This window comes from Liolophura sinensis, chromosome 3 (genome assembly GCF_032854445.1).
Source record: "Liolophura sinensis isolate JHLJ2023 chromosome 3, CUHK_Ljap_v2, whole genome shotgun sequence".
NCBI classification, from domain to species: domain Eukaryota; kingdom Metazoa; phylum Mollusca; class Polyplacophora; order Chitonida; family Chitonidae; genus Liolophura; species Liolophura sinensis.
Window position 1 is genome coordinate 20,161,492 of NC_088297.1, and position 24,365 is coordinate 20,185,856.

Below are 24,365 nucleotides of genomic sequence, written 5' to 3' on the forward strand. Positions count from 1 at the left end.
GCATGAAATAAGATTGATTTTAACAATAATAAACGAGCACACATCACCATCAAGGTAAATGCTATCAAATTCCAGGATTTAGAAAGTTGTGCATCGTGTAACTGGATTTTGGCGGTTGAGTTGGAACTGTCAATTACTCCAGTCACATGAAATGTTACGTGATGATTTCAATCAACCTTACAAATTTACTGCAAAAACTAGTGTGTCAAGTTATCCCATCAAACGCTTTCACTCTTTTTTTTTTTTTTTAAGTTTTACAATGAGGACTATTTTCTTTTAAGTAAATATGGGCCGAGCGTCCAAAATTCTGGTGCTCTGCTTCATGATTGTGTCCAATTCCGCTAGGGGCATTCTATTCATCCTGTTAAATATATATGGATATATGCATATTGGATATATGAACCGTTGTAATCAAAGCGCAAGTGAGATACATTTTCTATTGTAGACAACTTTTATACAAGCATAGTACACGATTTGAATACTGATTTCATTCATTCGCAAAGAACATACTTTTCCAACATCATTGAAAACTGCTGACTGCTTCTCTTTGCACGCAGGATTCAGTTCTCATTTCGTATATACGTTCTTTATACGTTCTTGCGTATATTGGTTCTTTGGTGGTTGGTGTTTAAAGTCGTTTTGGGAATTGGCTTTGCGATTCATTATAGTCGTCCATATTGGTTGACGACTGGTATACGCATGTCTGTTTGGACGCATAGATTGCAAGGGTCCATACCCAAGACAGGAAACAGCCGATTTATCTGACCTCCAAAACCTCAAATTGGAGCAAACTGATTGGTGGTATGAAGGCTTCATTTTTGTCAAGCAGCAAGCAAAATTATGGTTTTAAAACTTTGTAGATGTGGTCTCCTCTTTAAAGCAAAGCAAATTTTACGCCGTGCTCAAGAATATTTCACTTAGGCGACGGCGGCCAGCAAGTCAAAATGCTACGGTGGTCAGTTAAATGTTATAGGTGGAGAGAACCTTTATAAATCACCAGTCTCCGGCACGCAAATGACTAACTAGTCTACATGGTATAAAAGATTACAGCATAGGAAATAAAACCAGAGCAGTGAGCACAGTGTGACAGTTGACTATAATGGTCGGATGTAAATGGTGAAATCTGGCCTCTTGTGAGTTTACATCAGTTAGTTTTTTTATTCCGACTGTTCTTGACCTTAAACTGTATCAATGTACACGTCCCTCCATCGCTCCGTGGCTTAAGCAGAATTATGTAAAAGAAACAAAAGGAAAAGAATGAGATACATGGATGCCCATATAAGGAGTGAGCTTCTTCAGCATATCGGGGGCAAGCGATCTCCATCGAACTTCATATATAGATTTACCTGAACGATCATATACCAGCGCAATAGACCTTTCATCCCCCCCCCCCCCCCCCTTCCCATCCGCTTCGGGAGGCAGTAGATCCAGGGTCAATACTGGGTCGGATCACACCTAAGACCTTAAAAGAGGAAGTTGTAACTTCCTTGCCTGGCGTTCAGCATTAAGGGGATAGTGCAACAACTTGTTGACCCCTATCAGTACAACGGCTCGGGTGGGGCGACTTCCTGTATTCGCGTCTTTAAAGTGAATACAAAAGGCGTTGTAATTTAGGTTCGTTTATTGTCCTTGTCTCAAAGATTGATTTTGTTCTCGATTATATTATTTTATAAGATTAAATTTCTCTATTCTACCAATAAGGAAACGTTCAACGGGTTGATTCTCGTTTCACTGGCAGGTTCTATCAAAAGCTTTAGTAAAAACAGGAAGCAGTAGCTATTACAAGTACACGAGGTGATATGAGGGGTGGGGGGTATGCTGATTTTGACAGTGTACAAATATAGAAGACTTTATTTGCGGAAATACATACATAGATATTAAGTCGTCCTTATTTCCGTGATCTCAGAAAAAAAGATGGATAGCCATTGTACAATATGTATAGACTGCCATGTACTCTCTGCTCCTGGGATCTAAAGTTGAGGACAGTAAGAGGTTCACGATGCCGGTGTGGCCGTTTGCGGAGATTAACGCTCGTTGGAGAATACGTCTTCCACCCATATAGTGTGCATATGTTTAAGTATCTGGGGCCTCCGTGGCCGAGTTGGTTAGCGTTCTAGCACTGCGCAATGAACCAGGAGCCTCTCACCCATGCGGTCGCTGTGGGTTCAAGTCCAGCTCATGCTGGCTTCCCGTCCGACAAATAATATACTCCACTCAGCAATTTCCACCAACAAGAAACGCTCTGGCGTCCCCCTTTATTGGCCAAAATTCCTTAGAAAGACGTGAATTGATTTGTCGGTAATTGAAGATAAACAAACGTCTCTGGAAAGATTTGGAGTACGAAAATACGTAAGATTATTGCCAGTCTGTCTTGTTTATATGAGTTTTGATGTTGAATGTAGTTACCAAAATCCAAGTAGCTCACACCAAAAGAACAAATACGTGAACATAGCATCAAATTTCCCTCTTGTTACATCTTATTAGGCGAAAACACCCTGTTTTTTGACGCTTTCGTGACGTTTAAATCCCTCAGCACGTTCTTCCAAATCGACGTGTTGATCACGAAAGACAGCATGAATCCTATGTATGGGGAACATATATATCCATTCTATCGGTGGACAAAAACGATTTCTAGGATCTAAAATTGCACCGAGTCAAAGACCGAAGCATTTTATTAAGGTAACTTGGGCCAATATGAGGCAGTATTGATTGAACTTGGAACACAAGTGAAGTTTCTGTAAAACGTGAAATGTTGGTTTGTCTGCGCATGTGCCATTCATTGATTGGCTGAACAACTTATTTCTCCTTATTCCATATTGAATACAAGTGATATCACTCTAGAGAATCGTGCATTTCAGTCATCATATTTAAGAAACTCGTCCAAAGAGTATCGTTTTCTCACTACCGATTATCGTGGTATGCAGCACAATGACCCAGGGGCCTCTCACCAATGCGGTCGCCGTGAGTTAATGTCCCTGCAGCTCATGCTGGTTTCCTTTCCAGCCGTAGGCCTACGTGGGAATGTCTTTCAGCAACCTGCGGATGGTCGTGGGTTTCCCTCCAGAGTTTTCCTCTCAACATAACTCTCGCCGCCGTCGTATAAGAGAAATATTCTTGAGTACGGCGTAAAACTCCAGTCAAATAAATAAATTATGGGAAAAGGGTCGTGGCCAAGTGGTTACAGATGCTTGTCTCACTAGCACTAAGACACACGATTCATGCAGTTCACTGAAATCCACTTTTCCACTAATATGGTTGGTATATCTGTTCGCCATGCACCCTGTTCGTCATCGTGTGTGTTTGCCCTCACTTTGATTTTGTATAAAATACATAGTTACCGGGATTTTTGAGGACTAGAAAAGGAAAAAAACATGAATAGGCCTACACTGTCAAATGTCCTGCGAATTCCTTAAATCTAACAATCGCCACGATATGGTTGAAATATTGCTGACGTTGCGATAAACCATAATAACTTATTGAACTTATCAAGCTAAATATCAGTAATTATGGAGACCCTATATCCATTCAGATATACTAAAACGATTCTTGGGATATACTATACTATTTCATACGGAGGTAAAACACGGAAGAATTTGTTAGTCTAATTTAACGTATTTTAGTCCAGAAAAATCATATCGACTGAAGGCGGAACGAAAGTTTAAGTGAAATAAACTAAAAAAAGATGAAGCAAGGGTCATCAGATAGCGGACAAATGAAGACTATGCGTAAAAATAATTTCATCTATTTTCTTTATTTTATTTTTTTAGCAAAGCACCGACGACAGTTTAATAGTTGGCAAGTGGTCAGGTAACCGGTGAAATGCGCCCCTTGTCAATTTACCTCAGTTATTCCTTTATTCTGACTTTTAGTGTATATGATCAAATAAGCCTACAGGCCCCCAAATACCACTTAAATAGAATTAGAAGGGAAAGGAGTGACATGTGGAAATCCCGAACCATTCATTAAATATATTTACGGAAGCCTGGGTAGGCCTCAATGAGTCCGCTAAATCACAGATTTTCATCAATACAAGAAACATGTCAGAAATACATAACCCAATTGTCAATGACAAACCCCCATATTGTTCAAAAGATTTGTATAGTAATCCCAAATCCATATGAAGATGGGTTTATTTATTGATTTTACTGATTAGCCCTGAAAAGATTCCAAAGAATCGCATGTCCATTCAGTGCGAGGACAATGAATGGGCCTAAGTGATTTATCGAAATTCGTGCGATATTCGTTAAGCGATGAAAACAAAACAAAACAAAAAAAAAAAAAAAACGTACCGCTCGATTCACTTCAAAACCATCAATTACAGCATCGGTTTCCCAAGGAATGTAGAATCACCTGATGTTGTGTCAAGCGTAGTGAAATCGAAAAGAAAAGCAGCTCACATGCTGGAAAGACTGTTGATGTTCAAAGAATGGTTTCTAAATGGATCTCCAATTTAACCCAAATTACACACGGGATATAGACGACAAAACCCTTATATTTGAAAGGAGTTCGGTCCTTACATGACACCTTAGAGGCTGTCTATAGAGTATTATAGTTCACCATTTAGCCTATATTTTTTTCAACTTTCGGATTATACACTTTTTGCTATAACATTCGACCTATAAAAGGAACGTTTATATCCAAATTTTAAGAATTTCTTCTTCACTTCCTTTGTTATTAGTACAGGCATACACTGTTTCAACAAGTCTGAAGTAACTAATTTGTCAGCAATTCCGAAGAAACTAATTTGTCAACAATTCTGAAGTAACTGTCAACAATTCTGAAGGAACTAAGTTGTCAACAATTCTTTCTGGAAAACCATCCCTTTAATTGAAGCAAATATTTTGATTTCCTTTAGGCCTGTTAGAGCATTTCACCCAAGATACCTTCCTAGACCATGGCACAAATTTATGAAAATAAACAAACTGACCAGTGTGTGTGTGTTCTTACGATACAACATTGACTCCAAGTGCTAATTTTTGAATTTCATTCCTGAATGAACTTACTTTCCTCTGTACTAATTTGAGATCAGACGGCTTTACCAGCATTAGTGTATCAACAACGAATCTCATATAACTTTTTACAATTCCGTCCTGAATAAGATTTTCTACAACCTAATTTTCTAACTCAGTCAATAGAATATTTGCCAAAACTGGGCCAAGGGAAAAGCCCAAAGTGACTCCACCCATCTCTTTGTACAACTCACCTTTACATACGAAAGTAGACTAAGTACAGGAATACAATAGTAATTTCTTCAAGGTATTTTTCTTCAACTTAGTACTGATTACCGTTTACCTTTTGCTGATAAATTCTGTCTAGAGCAATATCGGTGACAAATATCAAGGGTACATTGGCAAAGGAAGACTCTACATCAAGTGATACATATCCATAACCATAATTAAACAATTCCTGTGGTACGTTCTGTGTCCTGTTTACTGCCTTAGACGATTTCTGTAATGTGTATTCATTAACAGCTAACGGTTTCTTTAATGTGGCCAGAAACTTTCCAGGATAATAATACGCCGCTCCGGCCTGTCGTGTCTATCACTGCTTTAAACTTTAGAAGAATGCTTTGTGAGTCTTCGGCGGTTGTGGGCACGTCCGGGTTTTGTTGACGGAGGTTATTGAGCTGTACGCCTCTGTTTTAATTTTTCCTCTGTTTTTCAGCGTCGACAGGTATCTCCCTGTTGTCAGTGTTCTAATGATCCAACGAAATGCAACGCTTTTCGTTAACCGTAATTTTCGTTCCTTTGATTATATATTTACTTTCCTCTTTTCACCTTTCCGATATTTCACAAGGCTTTCAGCTCTTAACAGATAACAGGCACCATAATATAAGATCGATACATCATCTGGTTCATACGTCTTTTGAGTCAGAACAAACAGAGTTGGATATTGACTTTTGCTTCCGCTGTGACAAAACATAGTCAATAAACAAGCGTGACTGCGCATCCTGCATCACTTCCTGTTAGCTGGATACACCCTACACTGTTCACTGATGAATGCAATACTCTTATTTCATGCATATAAAGGAACAGTAATCGTTGCTAGACAATTTGTACTGTTCTATGTAAATGCAACGACATCTGGCGTGCTCCTTCATCTCATACTCCTCACAACGCATGCTCCTCTCCAACGCTCACTTTTCATCACTGCCACCATACTGCCCGACAGCGCATGCTCCTCTCCCAACCCCCACTTTTCATTACTGCCACTACACTGCCCGACAGCGCATGCTCCTCTCCCAACCCCCACTTTTCATCACTGCCACCATACTGCGCGACAGCGCATGCTCCTCTCCCAACCCCCCACTTTTCATCACTGCCACTACACTGCCCGACAGCGCATGCTCCTCTCCAACGCTCACTTTTCATCACTGCCACCATACTGCCCGACAGCGCATGCTCCTCTCCCAACCCCCACTTTTCATCACTGCCACTACACTGCCCGACAGCGCATGCTCCTCTTCCAACCCCCACTTTTCATCACTGCCACTACACTGCCCGACAGCGCATGCTCCTCTCCCAACCCCCACTTTTCATCACTGCCACTACACTGCCCGACAGCGCATGCTCCTCTCCCAACCCCCACTTTTCATCACTGCCACCATACTGCACGACAGCGCATGCTTCTCTCCCAGCCCCCATTTTTCACCACTGCCACCATACTGCCCGACAGCGCATGCTTCTCTCCCAACTCCCACTTTTCATCATTGCCACCATACTGCCCGACACCACATGCTCCTCTCCCAACCCCCACTTTTCATCATTACCACCAAACTGCCCGACAGCGCATGCATCTCTCCCAACCCCCACTTTTCATCACTGCCACTACACTGCCCGACAGCGCATGCTCCTCTCCCAATGCCCACTCTTCACCACTGCCATCATACTGCCCGACAGCGCATGCATCTCTCCCAACCCCCATTTTTCATCACTGCCACTACACTGCCCGACAGCGCATGCTCCTCTCCAACGCTCACTTTTCATCACTGCCACCATACTGCCCGACAGCGCATGCTCCTCTCCCAACCCCCACTTTTCATCACTGCCACTACACTGCCCGACAGCGCATGCTCCTCTCCCAACCCCCACTTTTCATCACTGCCACCATACTGCCCGACAGCGCATGCTCCTCGATGGCACGAAGCGATGCTAAACGATCGACGATCACCGTGTCATGGCTTCGTATGTCTTTATCTAACTGCAGCTTTGTGTCATCGTGTCATCACTTCGTACAATGTTGTGCGATACGACGATGAAAACAATGGTACGAGTATACCCATAACTGGCTTCATGAAAAAACAACAAAATCTTAATAGGCCTACATGTATTTAAAAGCTGTATGGGTTGGACAAAACCAACTGTCACTTTTTTTGTAACCGACGACTTCAAGGTTAAAGGCATATATTCTTTGCAAGATTTATGCGCACAGCGTTGTTTTGAAAACAGTGGGCCTATTTTAAAGGTAAACTTCCGCCTTTTTGTAACAGTTCGATGTAGATATTACGTCACACCTTGTGGCATGATGGTAAAGTGGGCGTAGAATGGAATATATAGTGATCATTCATCAAAACAGGGCCCAGACATGCGCATAACACTGGGATCGGTGATATAATCACGACGCGAAAAAACGACAAGTTGCGTGCCGCGTGTCCATATACTGGCTTCTTCTTGCTTTCCCCCTGGACGTGTATACATATGCGTAAGTGAGTGTCTCGCTAGTCGTGATGTCGAAACTAAACATATGGTATACACATAAATATACCAGCGTGTTAACGGGGAATAAATGAGAAATAAATAATCAAATATAAGAATCAACAATAAAACAAGACTGAATTACACACGATATAAGCAACAACTTATGATTCACGACATCAACCTGTGGAAAATTTTATGATACCCCCCCCACCCCCTCCCCCCGGCGGTACATGTATGCTTGTATATATATATTTTGACACAATCCTCTGTGTGCTTAGTGACCGGCCCGGATAGCACAGTTGGTAGAGCCTCCGCTTCGGGACCGGTAGATCCAGGATCAATCCTTGGTCGAGTCACACCTAAGACTTTAAAAGAGGAAGTTGTAACTTCCTCGCTTGGCGTTCAGCATGAAGGGGATAGTGCAACGACTGGTTGACCCGTATCAGTATAATGGCTCGGGCGGGGCGTCTTACTTGCCTTCGGTAAGTCGTCTCAGTGATGCAGCACTAAATAAAAGAGCGGTGGAAACCCGTCCTGCAACAAGGAGGCACATTACACGTGCATGCACCCTAATGATTCCTTCGTCGTCATATGACTGAAAAATTGTTGAGTACGACGTTAAACCCCAAGCACTCACTCACTCACTCTGTGTGCTTAGTTTGGTGATTGTTTCAGGGGAAGTAACTCTGTGACAACACTAAGTTCCGAATTCACTGGCGTTAAAACTGTTTTCAGCATTATTAGTATTGGAGTGCGCTTCGACTTAACTAATTTGCGTGATATATGGACGATTATCAAGTTTCACAAACATAAAAAAAGTTGTCTCAGTTAGGCTAAAAAGTATTTCGTTAATATTCTGTCGTTGCAGCAGAGTGATCTGTGTCAATAAATATAGCACATATATATTCTATTATAATTCAATGCACAGATTGTATTAAACTATAGCAGGGTATTATATTGTTGAATACGACACAGAGTTGTGTCATGATAAGAGCATACATTCTAGTATCACTGAGACAACAGGCTTTCTATTAAAATTAAGAGTTTTTAAGAGGTGAACTCGTCTTTAATTAATTTATTTATTTAATTGGTGTTTTACGCCGTACTCAAGAATATTTCACTTATACGACGTCGGCCAGCATTATGGTGGGTGGAAACCGGGCAGAGCCCGGGGGAAACCCACGACCATCCGCAGGTTCCTGGCGGGCCTTCCCACGTGCGATCGGAGAGGAAGCCAGCATGAGCTGGACTTGAACTCACAGCGACAGCATTGGTGAGAGACTCCTGGGTCATTACGCTGCGCTAGCGCGCTAACCAACTGAACCACGGAGGCCCCAAACTCGTCTTTAAAGTAGAGTGTGCATTCGGCATTGATGATTTGTAAAACTATATATTTAAGCTTTGCAGTTCAACAATGTTAGGCTTTTATACATTAGGACGTAATTAGTGTCATTACTGAACAATTCTTCAGTATATATAGCCTTAAACAAGAATTAAATAAACAATGCAAAATGTATCGTGATCACATTTACTCTTTAACTTGTTGAAAAGAAAAAAATCTCGACTTTACACTGCGACTGTCAAAGACGGACTGTTCCGGTCTAATGATGCATGTATGGCTCATATTTAGACATACGTGGGGACTGCTGCATGGCCATCTTGCCCTATATATATTAAAAGTTCAAAGCCGATATCTTAAATGCAGGCTTTGTTGCAACAGGACAATGGGCTTGTTATGTATAGACCTTGCTCGTATCGTAGGTACATTACATACGATAACTGTGTATATAACTTCCACATATATACGGATACGGCGACAGCGTATATATCATCGGTGGACGTTTGATAAATTGTATTGAAAAAATTAGGCGGCACTCATATATTGATTAACAATCTCAATATTAACATGATCGTGTCCCATCGATCATTTTATGAAATCACCATACATGTGTGTACCTGTAAGCATGTATGCACGAGTCATCGTTCTTGCATAACCGAAACTTACGGCAATATGATAATTGCATAACTGAATAGAGTAATTTAATCCTTGCGTATATTACACGATGAATAATGGATGGCACTTATGCATGGATTAATAAGCATGAGGTGTTAGAATCCTGTGACAAATTGTATCAATTTTCAACGTTTTTCTCTTTTCGTTATTATGTACCGCCTGTGTTTCAGGACTACTTTTGATAATACCTTATATACCGCCATATCATTGTGTGTTTAATTTTGTGTCGCCATTCTGACTATATGGTACACAGTTATACACATGGACTCATGAATATGCATAACATATAATGTATATATGATTATACCCAGAATTTGACCGGTGAACATAGGGGTATATAATTAAATAAAACATCTGATTTAGCATCACCTTTATACGACAAAATCTGCATATTAACTGTATAACTTACGCCCTTGTATATATATAATCATTTTATAATATAGATTTAATGAAGATCGGTCGTTTGGTAAATTTAATTGTCTTTTAATAGTTTTTCCTCGGTCATTCTTCATTTGCCATTCTTTTTTCACGCCATAGTTAATATGTACACAGAAAATGATTCCCGAGTTGCAACATTGGGAACATTTAACTCACAAAGATCGGTCGTTTGATAAATTTAATTGTCTTTCAATAGTTTTTCCTCGGTCATTCTTCATTTGCCATTCTTTTTTCACGCCATAGTTAATATGTACACAGAAAATGATTCCCGAGTTGCAACAATGGGAACATTTAACTCACAAAAATATGCTGATCCGATCTTGCGTTTGTTTAGCGTCAAATATTTAACATATGATCATCATCCCATGACATTATAGTATATATCAATGTATGTATCTATGTATGTTTGTTTAAGGTTTAACGTCGCACTTAACAATTTTTTACACTTATGGCGACGAGTCATTAGGTGTTTGTAGGGCCTGCATTTAATGCCGCCGAAGTTCTGTCGAAGTTGCCACTGTAGTATCATACCGAAGACACTACAGACACGCCTCCCAGTCACAATATACTGACACGGGGCCAGTCTGTCCTGTTTCCTTGCTCTTATCTCTCAGTGCTGAGCGCCAAGTGAAGCAGCAACAAGTACCATTTTTAAAGTCTTTGGTATGACCCATACCCGGGTTTGATCGCGAGACTCCCGACTTCTAGCTAGGTGGACCCTCTAACCATTAGTCACCCGTTCAGCAGTTTATTGTAATATGACACAATGGACTCAGTTGTGCATTACGCCTTTTACATGACATGCCAAAGATATATATTTTTTCTGTCTTGTTTACCTGTTGGTGTTTTATTATTGTTTTCAGTATATGATTTTGTAGTATACTTTGAGTAAAATGTAGACAGGCTACTATAGGCCTACCGTACCGTAACGCTAAGCTTCGGTCATATTCACTTGCACGCGGACAATTTCACTCAAAAAACCGGCTCGAACCCTACCTTATTTTCGCTTTCCACCGATACCCTAAAACTTCCGAAATGTTTGTCAAAGCCAGCATTGGTAAACCATAAGCCAGGGGGTTTTTTTGGTGAAATTGTCCGCCTGGGTACCTGGCCGAAGATGGGCGTTACGGTAGGGATGTTAGGCTCATCTGTGGGCTAAGCAAGTGGCTACATAGAGAAGGAGTGAATGACAGCGGAAAGAAGCAAGCAAAAACAAAATAAAACACCCACCCCCTGTCCCCGCACAGCACCCTCCCCTCAATATGGGAGGCCCTGTTTAATACAGGGGAGAACATGTACGAGGTATTCCAGTAGTCAGGGAAGATCTATTTTTTTGTTCAAAAACTTCCGATTCGCCGCCGTGTGACGTCACAGGGGTTTCGAGTTCACCAGTAGTGGGCAGAGTTCGACTGTCAAATCAGAAAGTCTTTCTGCACCAGGCCATGTACAGATAAATATGCATGAGTGGGACAACTGAAACAGACTGGTTACATCTTGCACACACATGTGCCAAATTTTAAGCGCTGAAAGGACTTGTATAAAAAAGAAAACAACTATGATTGTGTGAATGGGGATATAGAAACCGCTGTGATTGCACATGTGCCAGATAACAAAGATGGCGGACGGTGAGGCAAGACAGGGAGATCGGTGTGGGAATTTACCGTTGTTATGATGGATTCTAACAGTAGTAGCCGATCCAGAATGCGTCAGAAGAGTGAATGAAGATCGTAATTAAATGAAGGCGAAAAAGCGGTTCTTATTAGTGACTTCATGTGGGATTTTGTTAGTGCTCGGATACTTCAGTTTGCTTCGTGAATCGACACACCATGGTAGTACCCACTTACAACCCGGAGAAAATGCGGCGAGTCGTAGCGGAGAATTTCGAGTTTTTCTCGATTGGGGAGAACATGATTTCTCCGTCGACTTGCACGTGTCCCCTAGACACAGGAGACAGGCCGAGGTTCCCTCACAGGACTACAGAAACTGCCGCATGGAGAGCTGTTTCGACTTCAGCCTGTGTCAGAATGCGGCTGCTTTCAAAGTTTACGTCTACCCGGAGTTGGAACCCGTTTCACAGGGCTACAGGAAAATCCTTACAAGTTTACGCGAATCCAAATACTACACGGACAACCCTGACGAAGCCTGTGTTTTTGTTCTTACCGTGGATACTTTAGATAGAGATGTGTTAAGTGCAGATTATCTGAAAGATCTGCCTTCAAAAGTGAACCAGCTGAGTTTATGGAAAAAAATGAATGGTAAAAATCATGTGATTTTTAATTTGTATTCGGGCACTTGGCCAGAATACGTAGAAGAAGACCTTGGTTTTAACTTTGGTCAGGCCATTTTAGCAAAAGCTAGTATATCTATTGATCGGTTTAGGCCAAACTTTGATATATCCATCCCATTGTTTGGAAAGGACCATCCCCAGAAAGGTGGCGAAAATTACGAACGAACTAATTCTTATATTATACCCCCATATGCAAGCAGACAGTATCTCTTGGCATTTAAAGGGAAGCGCTATTTAAATGGAATAGGTTCTGAAACTAGAAATGCACTTTATCATATACACAATGGAAAAGATATTATTTTGCTTACCACTTGTAAACATGGGAAGAACTGGAAAGCGATGCAAGACTCCAGGTGTGAAACTGACAACAAAGAGTATGACAGGTAAGCGATTAGTTTGATTTCCACATAACATTGGAAGTAAAATACAGTTGAATGATTGTTTTTTTATGTTTGCAGGAGTTTCCATTTCGGCTTCTGTATGTATATAGGAGCAAGACATACATCTCTCAACATGACGGGATGTACCATTCATCAATAATAATAATAATGACACAATCAAGTCAAAGTGTAATAACAGCTCTGAAAGAATTTTTTCATTTCAAGCTGCTTAAGTGTTGGAAATATCACAACTGATTTAGTTCAACGTATATCACATCAGCATTACTGTAGACAAATTGTCACAAACTGACACAGAATATGAAACTATATCTGTACATATGTAGGTTACTGGTAATAGGATGGCAACAGTATTACATACTAGGCGACTGAGAAATCCATCACAAAGCAAAAGCCTTGACATACCAGTTGTGTTCTGTGCCCTATGGTGTACCATAGGGCACAGCCGACAAGTGGAGCTGTGACCTGTGTTTTTAGGGAGATACCAGTTCGATAACTGGCTCTGCTAAATACAGTTTGCATGTATAGGTATAGACTACACTGTCTACATGCAGTCTGTTATGGGACCAACAAAGTGACTACATATTATGATCTAGGTATAGACCACATTGCTTCCAGACGCAGTCTAGGTATAGACACCATGTCTACATACAGTTTAAACTATAGACCACTTTGTGAAAATATGGTCTAGAGATTGATCATGGTGTCTGCATACAGCTCAGGCATTAGACCACAGTGTCTACATACAGCCCAGGCATAGATCACAGTGTCTACATACAGCCCAGCATAGACCAACAGTGTCTACATACAGTCTAGGGATAGACTACAGTGTCTACATACAGCCCAGGCATAGACCACAGTGTCTACATACAGCCCAGACATAGACCACAGTGTCTACATACAGCCCAGGCATAGACCATAGTGTCTGCATACAGTCTAGGATAGACCACAGTGTCTACATACAGCCCAGGCATAGACCATAGTGTCTACATACAGCCCAGGCATTAGACCACAGTGTCTACATACAGCCCAGGCATAGACCACAGTGTCTACATACAGTCTAGGGATAGACCACAATGTGTATATACAGCCTAGGGATAGACCACAGTGTCTACATACAGTCTAGGGATAGGGATAGACCACAGTGTCTACATACAGCCCAGGCATAGACCATAGTGTCTACCTACAGCCTAGGCATAGACCATAGCATCTACATACAGCTCAGGCATAGACCACAGTGTCTGCATACAGTCTAGGTATAGACCACAATGTGTATATACAGTCTAGGGATAGACCACAATGTGTACATACAGTCTAGAGATAGGCCGCAATGTGTACACAGTCTAGAAATCAACCACAGTGTGTACATACAGTCCAGGGATAGACCACAGTGTCTGCATACAGTCTATAGATAGACCACAATGTGTACATACAGTCTAGAAATCAACCACAGTGTGTACATACAGTCCAGGGATAGACCACAGTGTCTGCATACAGTCCAGGGATAGACCACAATGTCTGCATACAGTCTAGGGATAGACCACAGTGTCTACATACAGTCCAGGGATAGACCACAGTGTCTACATACAGCCCAGGAATAGACCACAGTGTCTACATACAGTCTAGGGATAGACCACAGTGTCTACATACAGTCAAGGGATAGACCATGTAGTGTCTACATACAGTCTAGGGATAGATCATGTAGTGTCTACATACAGTCTAGGGATAGGGCCACAGTGTCTACATACAGCCTGACACAGTACATACAGTCTAGGGATAGTCTACAGTGTCTGCATAAGTCTAACGCAGTGTCTTTATATACATGTAGTCTAACGGTGTGTAAACATATTGAAGGGATAGATCACAGTGTAGAATACTATTTGTAGCAGCCTTGTATTTATGGAGTTAGATTAGTGGAATTGATACAACACGTATAAATACATTACATGTTGGATATATTAGTTGGTGAAAGCTAAGAGGTATTTGACTAAGCTTTATAAAGGTGGCAACAGAACTGCAATGTTCAAATATCTGGTATATACATATATTTGCATAGAGATAGTATGCAGTATACTATTGCAGGGGTAGAGAGTGCTGGAGATGGGTAGCACTGAGCATTATACTGGAGCAGTCCCCTGAAATTATCAGTACTTTTGAAAATTTGATTAGACAGTAGGGCACAGCATGTTTTTGAACGTTGAAAACCTAGAAGATTTAATCCAGCCAAGAGATTATCCTATTTGTACATATTAAGAGAGCGTCTCCTCAAGCTTTCCTGTTCATCTTGTGAAAACGTGGCCAGCGGATTGATCTTTTTTGTTTCTACGGCTCTTTAAGAGCTTTCCTTTATCAGAACGTTAGGATTTTCATTTCAGGTGGCTTGACTGTGGACTGTGGATTGTTCAGAATTGTCAGAGATTTAGTACTACATTCAGTACTTTAATTTTGTTGTTGTTGTTCATTTTCTCAATTTTTTCCAGTGTGATACGCTTAGCTGTGACTGTGTTGTTACTTGTATAGTAAATATCAACACACATACATACATAGAGTAGGTAGGAGTTAGTTAAAGGAGAAGAAAATGTAAATATCAAGCAAATACCATTGAAAAGAGTATGCATTTCCTCTCAGGGGCATGCCACAAAAAAAATAAAATGCACCTCAATTTGATAAATTATAAGTAATGCCAATGCCAAATCTGCTTGTGGGCGACTCAATTTTGCCTAAGAACTAGTCCTGAAGTCTTCTGTGTTAGGAGGAGAATTGCCGTCGGAAACCGCCGAAGTGCAGTTCGTACATTTCCGGTAGACTTCTTCTTCCCAGAAGGTAGCGAACAGTACAGTTTGGTTTTGGTTTGACGATCAGGAAACCGAAATGTTGGGAAGTAGGTTCCGAGTTTTGCCGTTTTCAGGCTTTACGTGTATGGCAAGGAAAATCCCAAAATTATGCAGCAGGCATCACCAGATAGAAAAAAAATGTGCTCTTCAGCCTATAGTGTCGTGTTTTTTTTTCTTCACGTTTAAACAGAACATGCATGTTGTACATTGAAGCCTCAGTTGTTGTAAACAGAGGCTCTGCCACTTCACACAAATACATACATGTAGCATTTACATGTAGGTTTACAGTTACATGTAACAGTCTTTAACACTTCATCAAACCAAATACCCCAGAATTGAGCCTACATGCTTTAAAATTTTCACTTTCGGTGTGTAGCCATGTGTGAAAAATGTCTACTATCCTTCAGTTGATTTGTACTTCATAACTCATGAAAAATTATACAGCATATAGCACTGTCCCATATGTATGTTGTTGAAAATGTTTCAAAATATTTGTTGGCTTGTTACAATGTTTAGTTCCAATGTTGAGTTCAAATGTTTTGTTTTGCAGTGCAGTAGAACCTTTACATAATGTTATACTCAGTAACAGTGTTCGTATATGCTGTTACAGTGTAAATTTATTTATACAAGTACAGATAAGCTGTATAAATAATTTTTGTGCTGCTAATACTACAGCTCTTTGAGGTATTAAATGGGAGTTGTACTTGAATGAATATAATAAAGATATATGTGACAATACATCAGCAGGTATCTCGTAATCAAACGGTGTGGACAGGAATCAAGGTATCAGCGGGTGGAGTATAGTCATTCATTTCAGATCATTAAAAGTTATCATAAATCTGTTCAGAGAAGTTGATTGAAATCTAGCGTAATTTGTTACTGTGTGACAAAACTCACAAAGAATAAATAAATAAAACTTGTCTGACCGGGCGTACAAGTAAAGTATTCCTGTGTGTATACATATATATGGAAATATTTGTGTATGCGCATGTACTGAAATATATGGAAATATAAAATTGTAGCAGAGGTTGGTGAAAGTGAGATGAAAAAAGTCTAAATTGCAATTTGAATTCTGAACAGTTCAATTTCAGTAGACTTTTGTGCTTCACTTGTCTTTTTTTGAAAATGTAAAGGCACTTAAAAAGTGCTAAATTTTGTTTTGAAAGGATTTTCTACATTTTTTATTGTCGCTTAGAAAATACCCCTATCACTGTCATCTAGACTCTTGCCTTTGCCTTTATGTTTAATGGCAGTCCCCTTCCATTTGTCATCAGCTGACGTTTACATGTCATTATGCGTTGATGGAAATTAGAGATCTGTTGAGGTGATCGAGATAAATATCTAGTTGCCATACATTTGAGCTTTTTGTATAATGGGTGTCCTTATATAAACACATCATATAAATACCTTAGAACATCCCTGCATGGCATTTATTGAAGGCCATTTGTATGTAGATGTCACTAATATAGTAATGTTGATAAAACGAAGAAAAAAAAAGTATTTATGTGGCTACTGCAAAAGACTACCTGTGTTTTTCCATTGACTTTAAATTTTTGTCACACTATTATCCCAAAATTCAGGCCAGACAGACTTTTTCCCCTTCGCATATTAGGTTTTCTCTGTAGTTTACGGATTTTTTGACATGGATATGTGTATACACAGCGTTTTATTAGAGGTATGATGGTGAGATTGCATAACCCACATAAGAGCCTTTTAAGTTTCACATTTTTTGATTAAACAATACGTGCACATTTCAACATTATTTCCACATTCAGGTAAAATTGCATGTGTCTTTTTCTCTTTTTGTTAACAGTGTATACAGATAAATAAATAAGTACATGTAGAAAAATAGATGATGCTAATGAAACTTGGGATATACGATTTAATTTCATTACTATAAACACAGTTTGACCGGTTTAGATGTATTTCATATGTTCAGTGAACGCTGACATATTGCATACTGTACATAAAGCTTGTGTTCATTGTAAATGTCTTTCGAAACCACCTTCAGTTGGATTATGATCACTGTCCATCGAAATTAGTTGGTTATGATAGAGCATGGCTTGCTCCATAAAGCGATAAAATATTGTAATTAGTGGTTCTTGGAATAATAAATATAAAATTGTTGCAAAATCCTGGATTATCTGATTAAAAGCTGCCGTCTTGTTTATTATACATGTACAGTATCTCTATAAATCAGTGAACTGAGTGGCAGAGGAAGCTACTGTAGGTAGCTTGAGGTCCTGTCAAATATGGCATTCAAAACATTTTGATTGGAAGATGATAATATAAATGTACCAAGTTTAAGTTGAAGATCTGACTTAAACTAACAGCATTTTTGTAAGCAAATAAAAGTCATGAGATATTACTTATGTTGCGTAAATTTACATTCATCCTATACCTTTCAAAAACCTCTCAAAGCACCTTTTTAAAATCAATAGAACTCCTAGAATCTGGAAAAATGGGCAGCTAAGTCATTGACGAACTTTTAGGTCATTTAGGGTAGGTGTATAGGTACTGTTTCCGGCAATTTAATCACATTGGATACACCAGTTTTGAGTAACCATTAAGTGTTTCTGGGGGATACACCTTAACCATCAAGTGTCTTTGCCGGTTAATGCAGGTTAACCCGAGGACTGGCGGGGACATTATGTGCGAGGACAGCCATATATCAACTGGTTCTAATGGGCTATTGTATGCTGAGGTGAACAGTTGAAGTCCCCCACAGGCTTTAGCACTGTTGTAAACTTTTATGACACCCTTCCACCTTCTCCAATCTATAGTGGTATGACCTGAGCCTTCAGGTCATGATTTAGTTTTGAAGTTGTCTGATAGGACTGGGCCATTTGGGTGTTAAGGGAAAGCAGGTGAGAAACAAGTTCAGACAGAAGTTTAATGTAGACTCAACAAGTTTCCGGTCATTGAGGGTCATTGAGGTCATGTGCAGTCAGCTGACCTAGCACAGTGGTAATCTTGAGAATTGAACAGGTTTTAAGCTGACCAGAAGTTTTCTTGGCTCATATTTACATCACAGGAACATGCATATGCTGTATGCATGTGTGGATAAGGAATCCAGTATTATGCTATTATTGGTACTGTTATTCGGAATGAAACATATCAGGAACACAAATTCCAAATTAGACAACATACAAAGTATGTGATGTACATGCACCTTTAAGCCAATCACACAGTCAGCCAGCCAAATGCACAGTCATGCAATCTGCCAGTCAGTGAACTGATCAGTCAGTCAGTCAGTACTTTAGCTAATTATCACCTAATGATTCAATAATTAAGTCTACGTGTATCAACCTAGCCCCAGTGTCATCAAGCGTACATGCACTTTAATAGTACTGAGCCCTTTAATAGCAACATGTGTTAGTGCGACATACAGTGTATGTTGTGAGTATCATGGTAGTTAAGGGCTCACTTATCTAAGTGTGCTTCACCTCTGTCAGTCGCTTAATCACTCAGTCACTCTGTCAGTCAGGTTCCTTGTTCCTAAATTATACATTTTTCCCCCTTCACATGTTAATTTCTGGAATAGGGTAGTGACAGGTACTAGGTGTGCAGTATGATATACATTGCATATACATGTATCATGTTTGCTGTCAGTGCTGGCGTCATTGAGCATTTAACAGATTTGAGGTTAAAAAAAAAAAAAGAAATATTAAACACAAGGTGGTTAACAGACAACTGCAGGTGAGGAGAGCTTCACATGGTCTTCAGGCACTTGAGGTGGCAGGTTGTTTTTTCAATATCTGTGTTTACTGATATGTGGTAGGCTGTCTAGGTATGGATGGGTTGTAGTTGACAGAAGGTTAAAGTGCACGGGAAGCTTTTGTTAGCTTCTTGTACATGAGTATACATGTATGGATGTATGGAACACTGTAAGTTCTTCATTCTTGAATGCTTGTAATTCAGAAACTTTTTTTTTCTCATAGCATGCCATGATAGTGAGACCAATGAGATACGAGTATGAAGGTTTGTAGTTTTACATGTATGACACCAAGGCGACACAAATTTTATGAGCCGACATTAAAAACTCGAAAAACTGAATAAAGGGGTTGGGTTTGAGCGTACCCGGTACACATCATCGTGTATGTGTACTGTAGGTGAGCGTGTTTCTCAATATCCTGTCGTAACTACATGTACATGTGAGATCCTTTATTTTGAGCCAGAAAATAAGTTGCCATGGTTTAATGATTTCATGTTCTTCAAGTGCATGTTTTTTAAGTGCATTACAATGAAGATGAAAAAATTGTCCTTTGGATTACTGTTGATGGCTTTATTTTTAGGCAGGAAATGTGTTTTTTCTTTAAAAATTAAAGATATTTATAGGTTCACATTGCCTCTACAGTTGGTTATACAGCAGATGTAATGGGGGGGGGGGGGGGCAAAAATGGCTGAAAAGTCATGGTGGGCTTATTAATGGTTAAATCTTGTAGAAGCTGTCAACTTGAATTTGTCCTGAGGTCCATATATAAATACCATAACTGGTATATCCACTATATATGGATCTTACAGCCCACGCTGTGGGTTGGTCACAGTTGGGGGCCATCTGTAAATTACAGGTTTCAGCCCCTATGTACATGTGAAAAGGTTTTGCCAGTGAGTGGGCCAAACTGTAGCTACGCAAACAAAGATACAGTGGGACCTAACAGTCAAGTAATATAAGGAAAGTTTAGAGTTACCACTCCAAGTACATGTTGTTGATGAACTGAGATAACTAAAGTGCAATATCACGAGTTCACACCATTCAGCAAGGCAATAAATATCTCTAATGCTTTAAATGGGTTGACTTTTAATCTGAAAAATCACTTAACTGATAATTAACACTATAGGAGGATGTACGACAATGCGCTAAAATTGTGGTAAATTAACACACTGACTGCAGAAATATCTGGGTACATACGATTGCCCCTTAGATCCTTAAAAATTATTAGGGCTTGACATTTGACAGGAATGTTGTTGTTAAATATTCCAGAAAACCATTTTTATGGACATCCCATACATCACACATTCAAACTGAAAGAGATGTTTCAAAATGTAACAGAAAGCCTTTTGTTGATTTTTTTGTATTTTGGGGAATTAAATTCAAGCCAGGTTACCAATACTTTTTTCTTTTATCTTATTAATTGCACTTTTACCTATTTAATTGCACTTTTACACCATGGGTTGGATCATAAAATACTGTGTTCCCTTGAAGCAACTCACTTGTTACACAAACATACATACTTATAGGGATAGTGCTGCATCACTAAAATGCCATGTTGGAGGCTTTTGTAGCTGTGTTTCATTGTTTCTCAAGCAACTGAAGAACCTGAAGAATTGAGAATACATGGTAATGTCTCAGTCATGAACTATCATTTGAAAGTCCTGAGTTTTGAACATTTTGTGATCAAGAAATGAGCATGTGTACACAGAAAAAGTCACAAGTTTTTGGCTTTTGAAAATTCTGGCGGTACACATATTTTTAGGTTACTTATTTCAAGGTTGAAATCTCACTTAGCGTATGGCCGCAGGCTCTCAAGCTAAAGGAGCTACATGTACATGTATGTATTTGGGATTGACACGTCTGATTCATAAAAGTCATGAGATCGTAGATAAAATAACGGTGAAGAAGACTCTGGGGCTCATATCAGACAAAGTCGCCTGACAGTTCTGTGATATTTCTTCTCATTTCGTGCTGCTTTAGATAAATGGCTGCCAGTTACAGTGATAATTCTCTCTCTGATGCATGTTCAAGCTTTTATCGCAAAAATTTAGGTAATATTTTTCGCTCATGAATACTGATGCCACACTGCCTAAAGGAAGCAATTGAATCTGGTCTACGGGGTGTGGAGTTTAAAGGTGGTGGTATATGCCCTCTTGGGAAATGAAGATCTGGGGTGGTGGAATGCGCCCGGACAGAGCGGCAATAAGAAGACAGGAATGCACTTGTACGGGTTATGGTTCACATGCGACCTTGATCAATATGGCAATAGAATGCCCCGAGAGAAATCGCCGATTCTCTCTACGAGTCCCACAGTCGGCCGAAATTGAGACCAGAGAAATGACTTAGCTTCCAATTATAGATGACAGAAAACGTGATATCATAGCCAGGATCCCTCAGAAATTAAACGTTTCCTCGCAATTAATTTTTCGCCGACAAACGCGATGTCATGTGCCCCGATTTTTCATATTATCTCTGTTAAGTGGCTTGGGTGTTGATGAGAAGTCTGTAAAAAGTGTTCTGTGAGGAGAACTATTGATTTGATTTTCCGTAAATTCAGAATATGTGTTTGTATCGCTCACATCATTTAATCAAGTTCATTTGTATTTTTGGAAATCTAAGTGAATACATGTACATGTTAGGCCATTGATGATTAATCGTTTGCTTCTCATGACCCTCACTCACGTATTTTTTGACTGATAATTAAGCATACATGCTTGTGTTATAGGTTATTGAAGATAGCGAGAAAAAAAAAAAGATAAAAGTAAAATTAGCAAGATACGGCGTCTGTATATATTTACATATATAATTAACTTCAGGTGAACAGTAGTTCAGTAGTAGTAAGTTTTATTAACCACATGATTTTGTTTCAGGTCAAGTTTACAAAACATGTATTAGTATGTTGGGAAAGGAATTGATAAGTATTGCTTGTTCACCTGTACATTAAGGGCCTTTGATTTTCAGGAAGAGATCATGAGAAACAAACATTCAATTAACCGTGGCCTAATTAAGTAGAAACCTACATCACCTGAATGTGTGGTTTGTCATTTGTGTTCTTGAACTATTAACAGTTAAGTCAATGTGACGCTTGCTTGGTATTTTATATAAAATGACACGGTTGATCAAGCGTGAAACACTGTAATCTGACCTATGATTTTTATCTTACTTCATCAAATCTTACTAAGGATGACACAGTCAGTGAACAAGCGTCAGGGTTTCTGCATCAACTTATTAGGTCTTTTGTTGTGGTTGTGAGACATCTGGAAAGACATTAAGATTGCCTTTCACCTTATCATGTTTTGTTCTTTAACAATTAACAATGCACTGTACTGTTTAGTACATTACATAAAATGATATGGTTGATTGAGCATGAAAGAACGTAACCTCACTTTAAGAATTGAAAGGCAAAGAAAACACTAAAATGAAGTATGTATCGGATGAAAGACTATTAAAAACTGTCTAGGAAAGTAGTTGGATTTGTTTTTTCACAATTTGTTTAACATAGTAAACTGCATTTGAATATTTTTTTTTGTGGTGGCCTTTTGTGACTGTAATGGGACCAATGATGTCACATAAGGTTTTTGCCACTTAACACACATTAGACTGCAACATTTCAATATTCAAGATGCATTTATGTTTAGATCTATGAATGCATTTGCTGATGTGACTTTGAAACAAATTATTTCAGGCAAAAGTATTGATGTGGCATAACTGATACCTTCTGGGTCACAACAAACCACTGTAGAATTAGGTGTTTTAACACATTTTTAATGACCCAGGAGCCTCCAAATAATGCGGTCTCTCTGAGTTCAAGTCTAGCTCATGCTGGCTTGATCTTCGCCTCTTTTGGAGATGCTTCCTGTCGTGGGTTTCCCCTGGGCTTTGCCATCATAATGCTGGCCGCCGTCGTGTAAGTGAAATATTCTTGAGTACGGCGTAAAATACCAATCAAATGAATAAAAAAATTAAAGACACTTTTACTGCGTACAATTTTCCTCTTTCATATGATATACACTTCATTTTAAATTGGTCTTTGCCTTCAAAATCTTGTGTTAGGGGTCTTGTAGCTACATGTACCTGTAATGCCAACTTATTATTGAAGTTTTCATTCTTGTTTTACAAAGTGAGAAACCACCTTTTACATAAATGTGTTTTGTTCTGTAACAATTATGTGTAACAAAATTGACTGAACATTGGCTTGCTGGTGTATTAAATAAAATGACATTGTTAATTTAGCATGAAATCATGTAATCTTGCTTTAACAATGTAAAATTATCTCATTGATAACACAGTTATTGAATGAACTGAGGTAGTTATACAAACTTAATTTACATGTAGTTGTACTTTTCTAGATCTAAAACTTCTGAAAAGGTTCTGTTTTGAAAACGACTAAAACTTATGTTTCTGTGATAATATTGCTCGGTTTTCTGTTGATGTTTGTGCAGCTCTAACAGGCTGTGAAGTGTTTTATACATTATGGAATGGCTTTGTGCAAATCCTTGTTGTGTTGAAAATGCGTATTTAATGAGATGCTGCGATATCAAAAACTTGGATAGTCATACAGTACGACTCAACTAACTTCACTGGGCCACATTCATACATGTAGCTTATATATAGCTTACATATAGCTTAAAAGCTCGTTAGTTTATAATTACTGAGGTGCAATATTTCCAGGAATTAAGCTCCTCATATTTTTATGTGGCTCGAAGAGAAGAAGGCTTGGTAAGCAGAACACACAAATCTGTGATTATATTGATCTACCTGTACAGGTGTGTTGTGCAGAAAACAGCTCGTTATGAGTGCTAACGTCATTCTCACCTGTCTGATTTATATGAGCATGGTTGGGAAGTTCAGGCCAACTGAAGTTGAATACTGTATTTTACCCAAACCTTTCTTTCAGGTGACACATTTTGCTTCATGCTGATGGGTTTGTCCAATTTAAACCAATACTGTTATGAAACACATGTAGCTACTGTTTAGCTCAG

General features: G+C 39.3%; 1 protein-coding gene across 1 annotated transcript in view; it reads left to right on the plus strand.

Moving 5' to 3' along the window:
* Positions 1–11,677: 11,677 nt before the first annotated feature.
* Positions 11,678–24,365, plus strand: part of LOC135463627 (exostosin-1a-like) — a 100,908-nt gene continuing 88,220 nt past the window's right edge. The window contains exon 1 of the mRNA XM_064740968.1: positions 11,678–12,819. Within this exon, the coding sequence (XP_064597038.1) occupies positions 11,885–12,819 (935 nt within the window). The 5' untranslated portion in view covers positions 11,678–11,884. The remainder of the gene's footprint in view (positions 12,820–24,365) is intronic.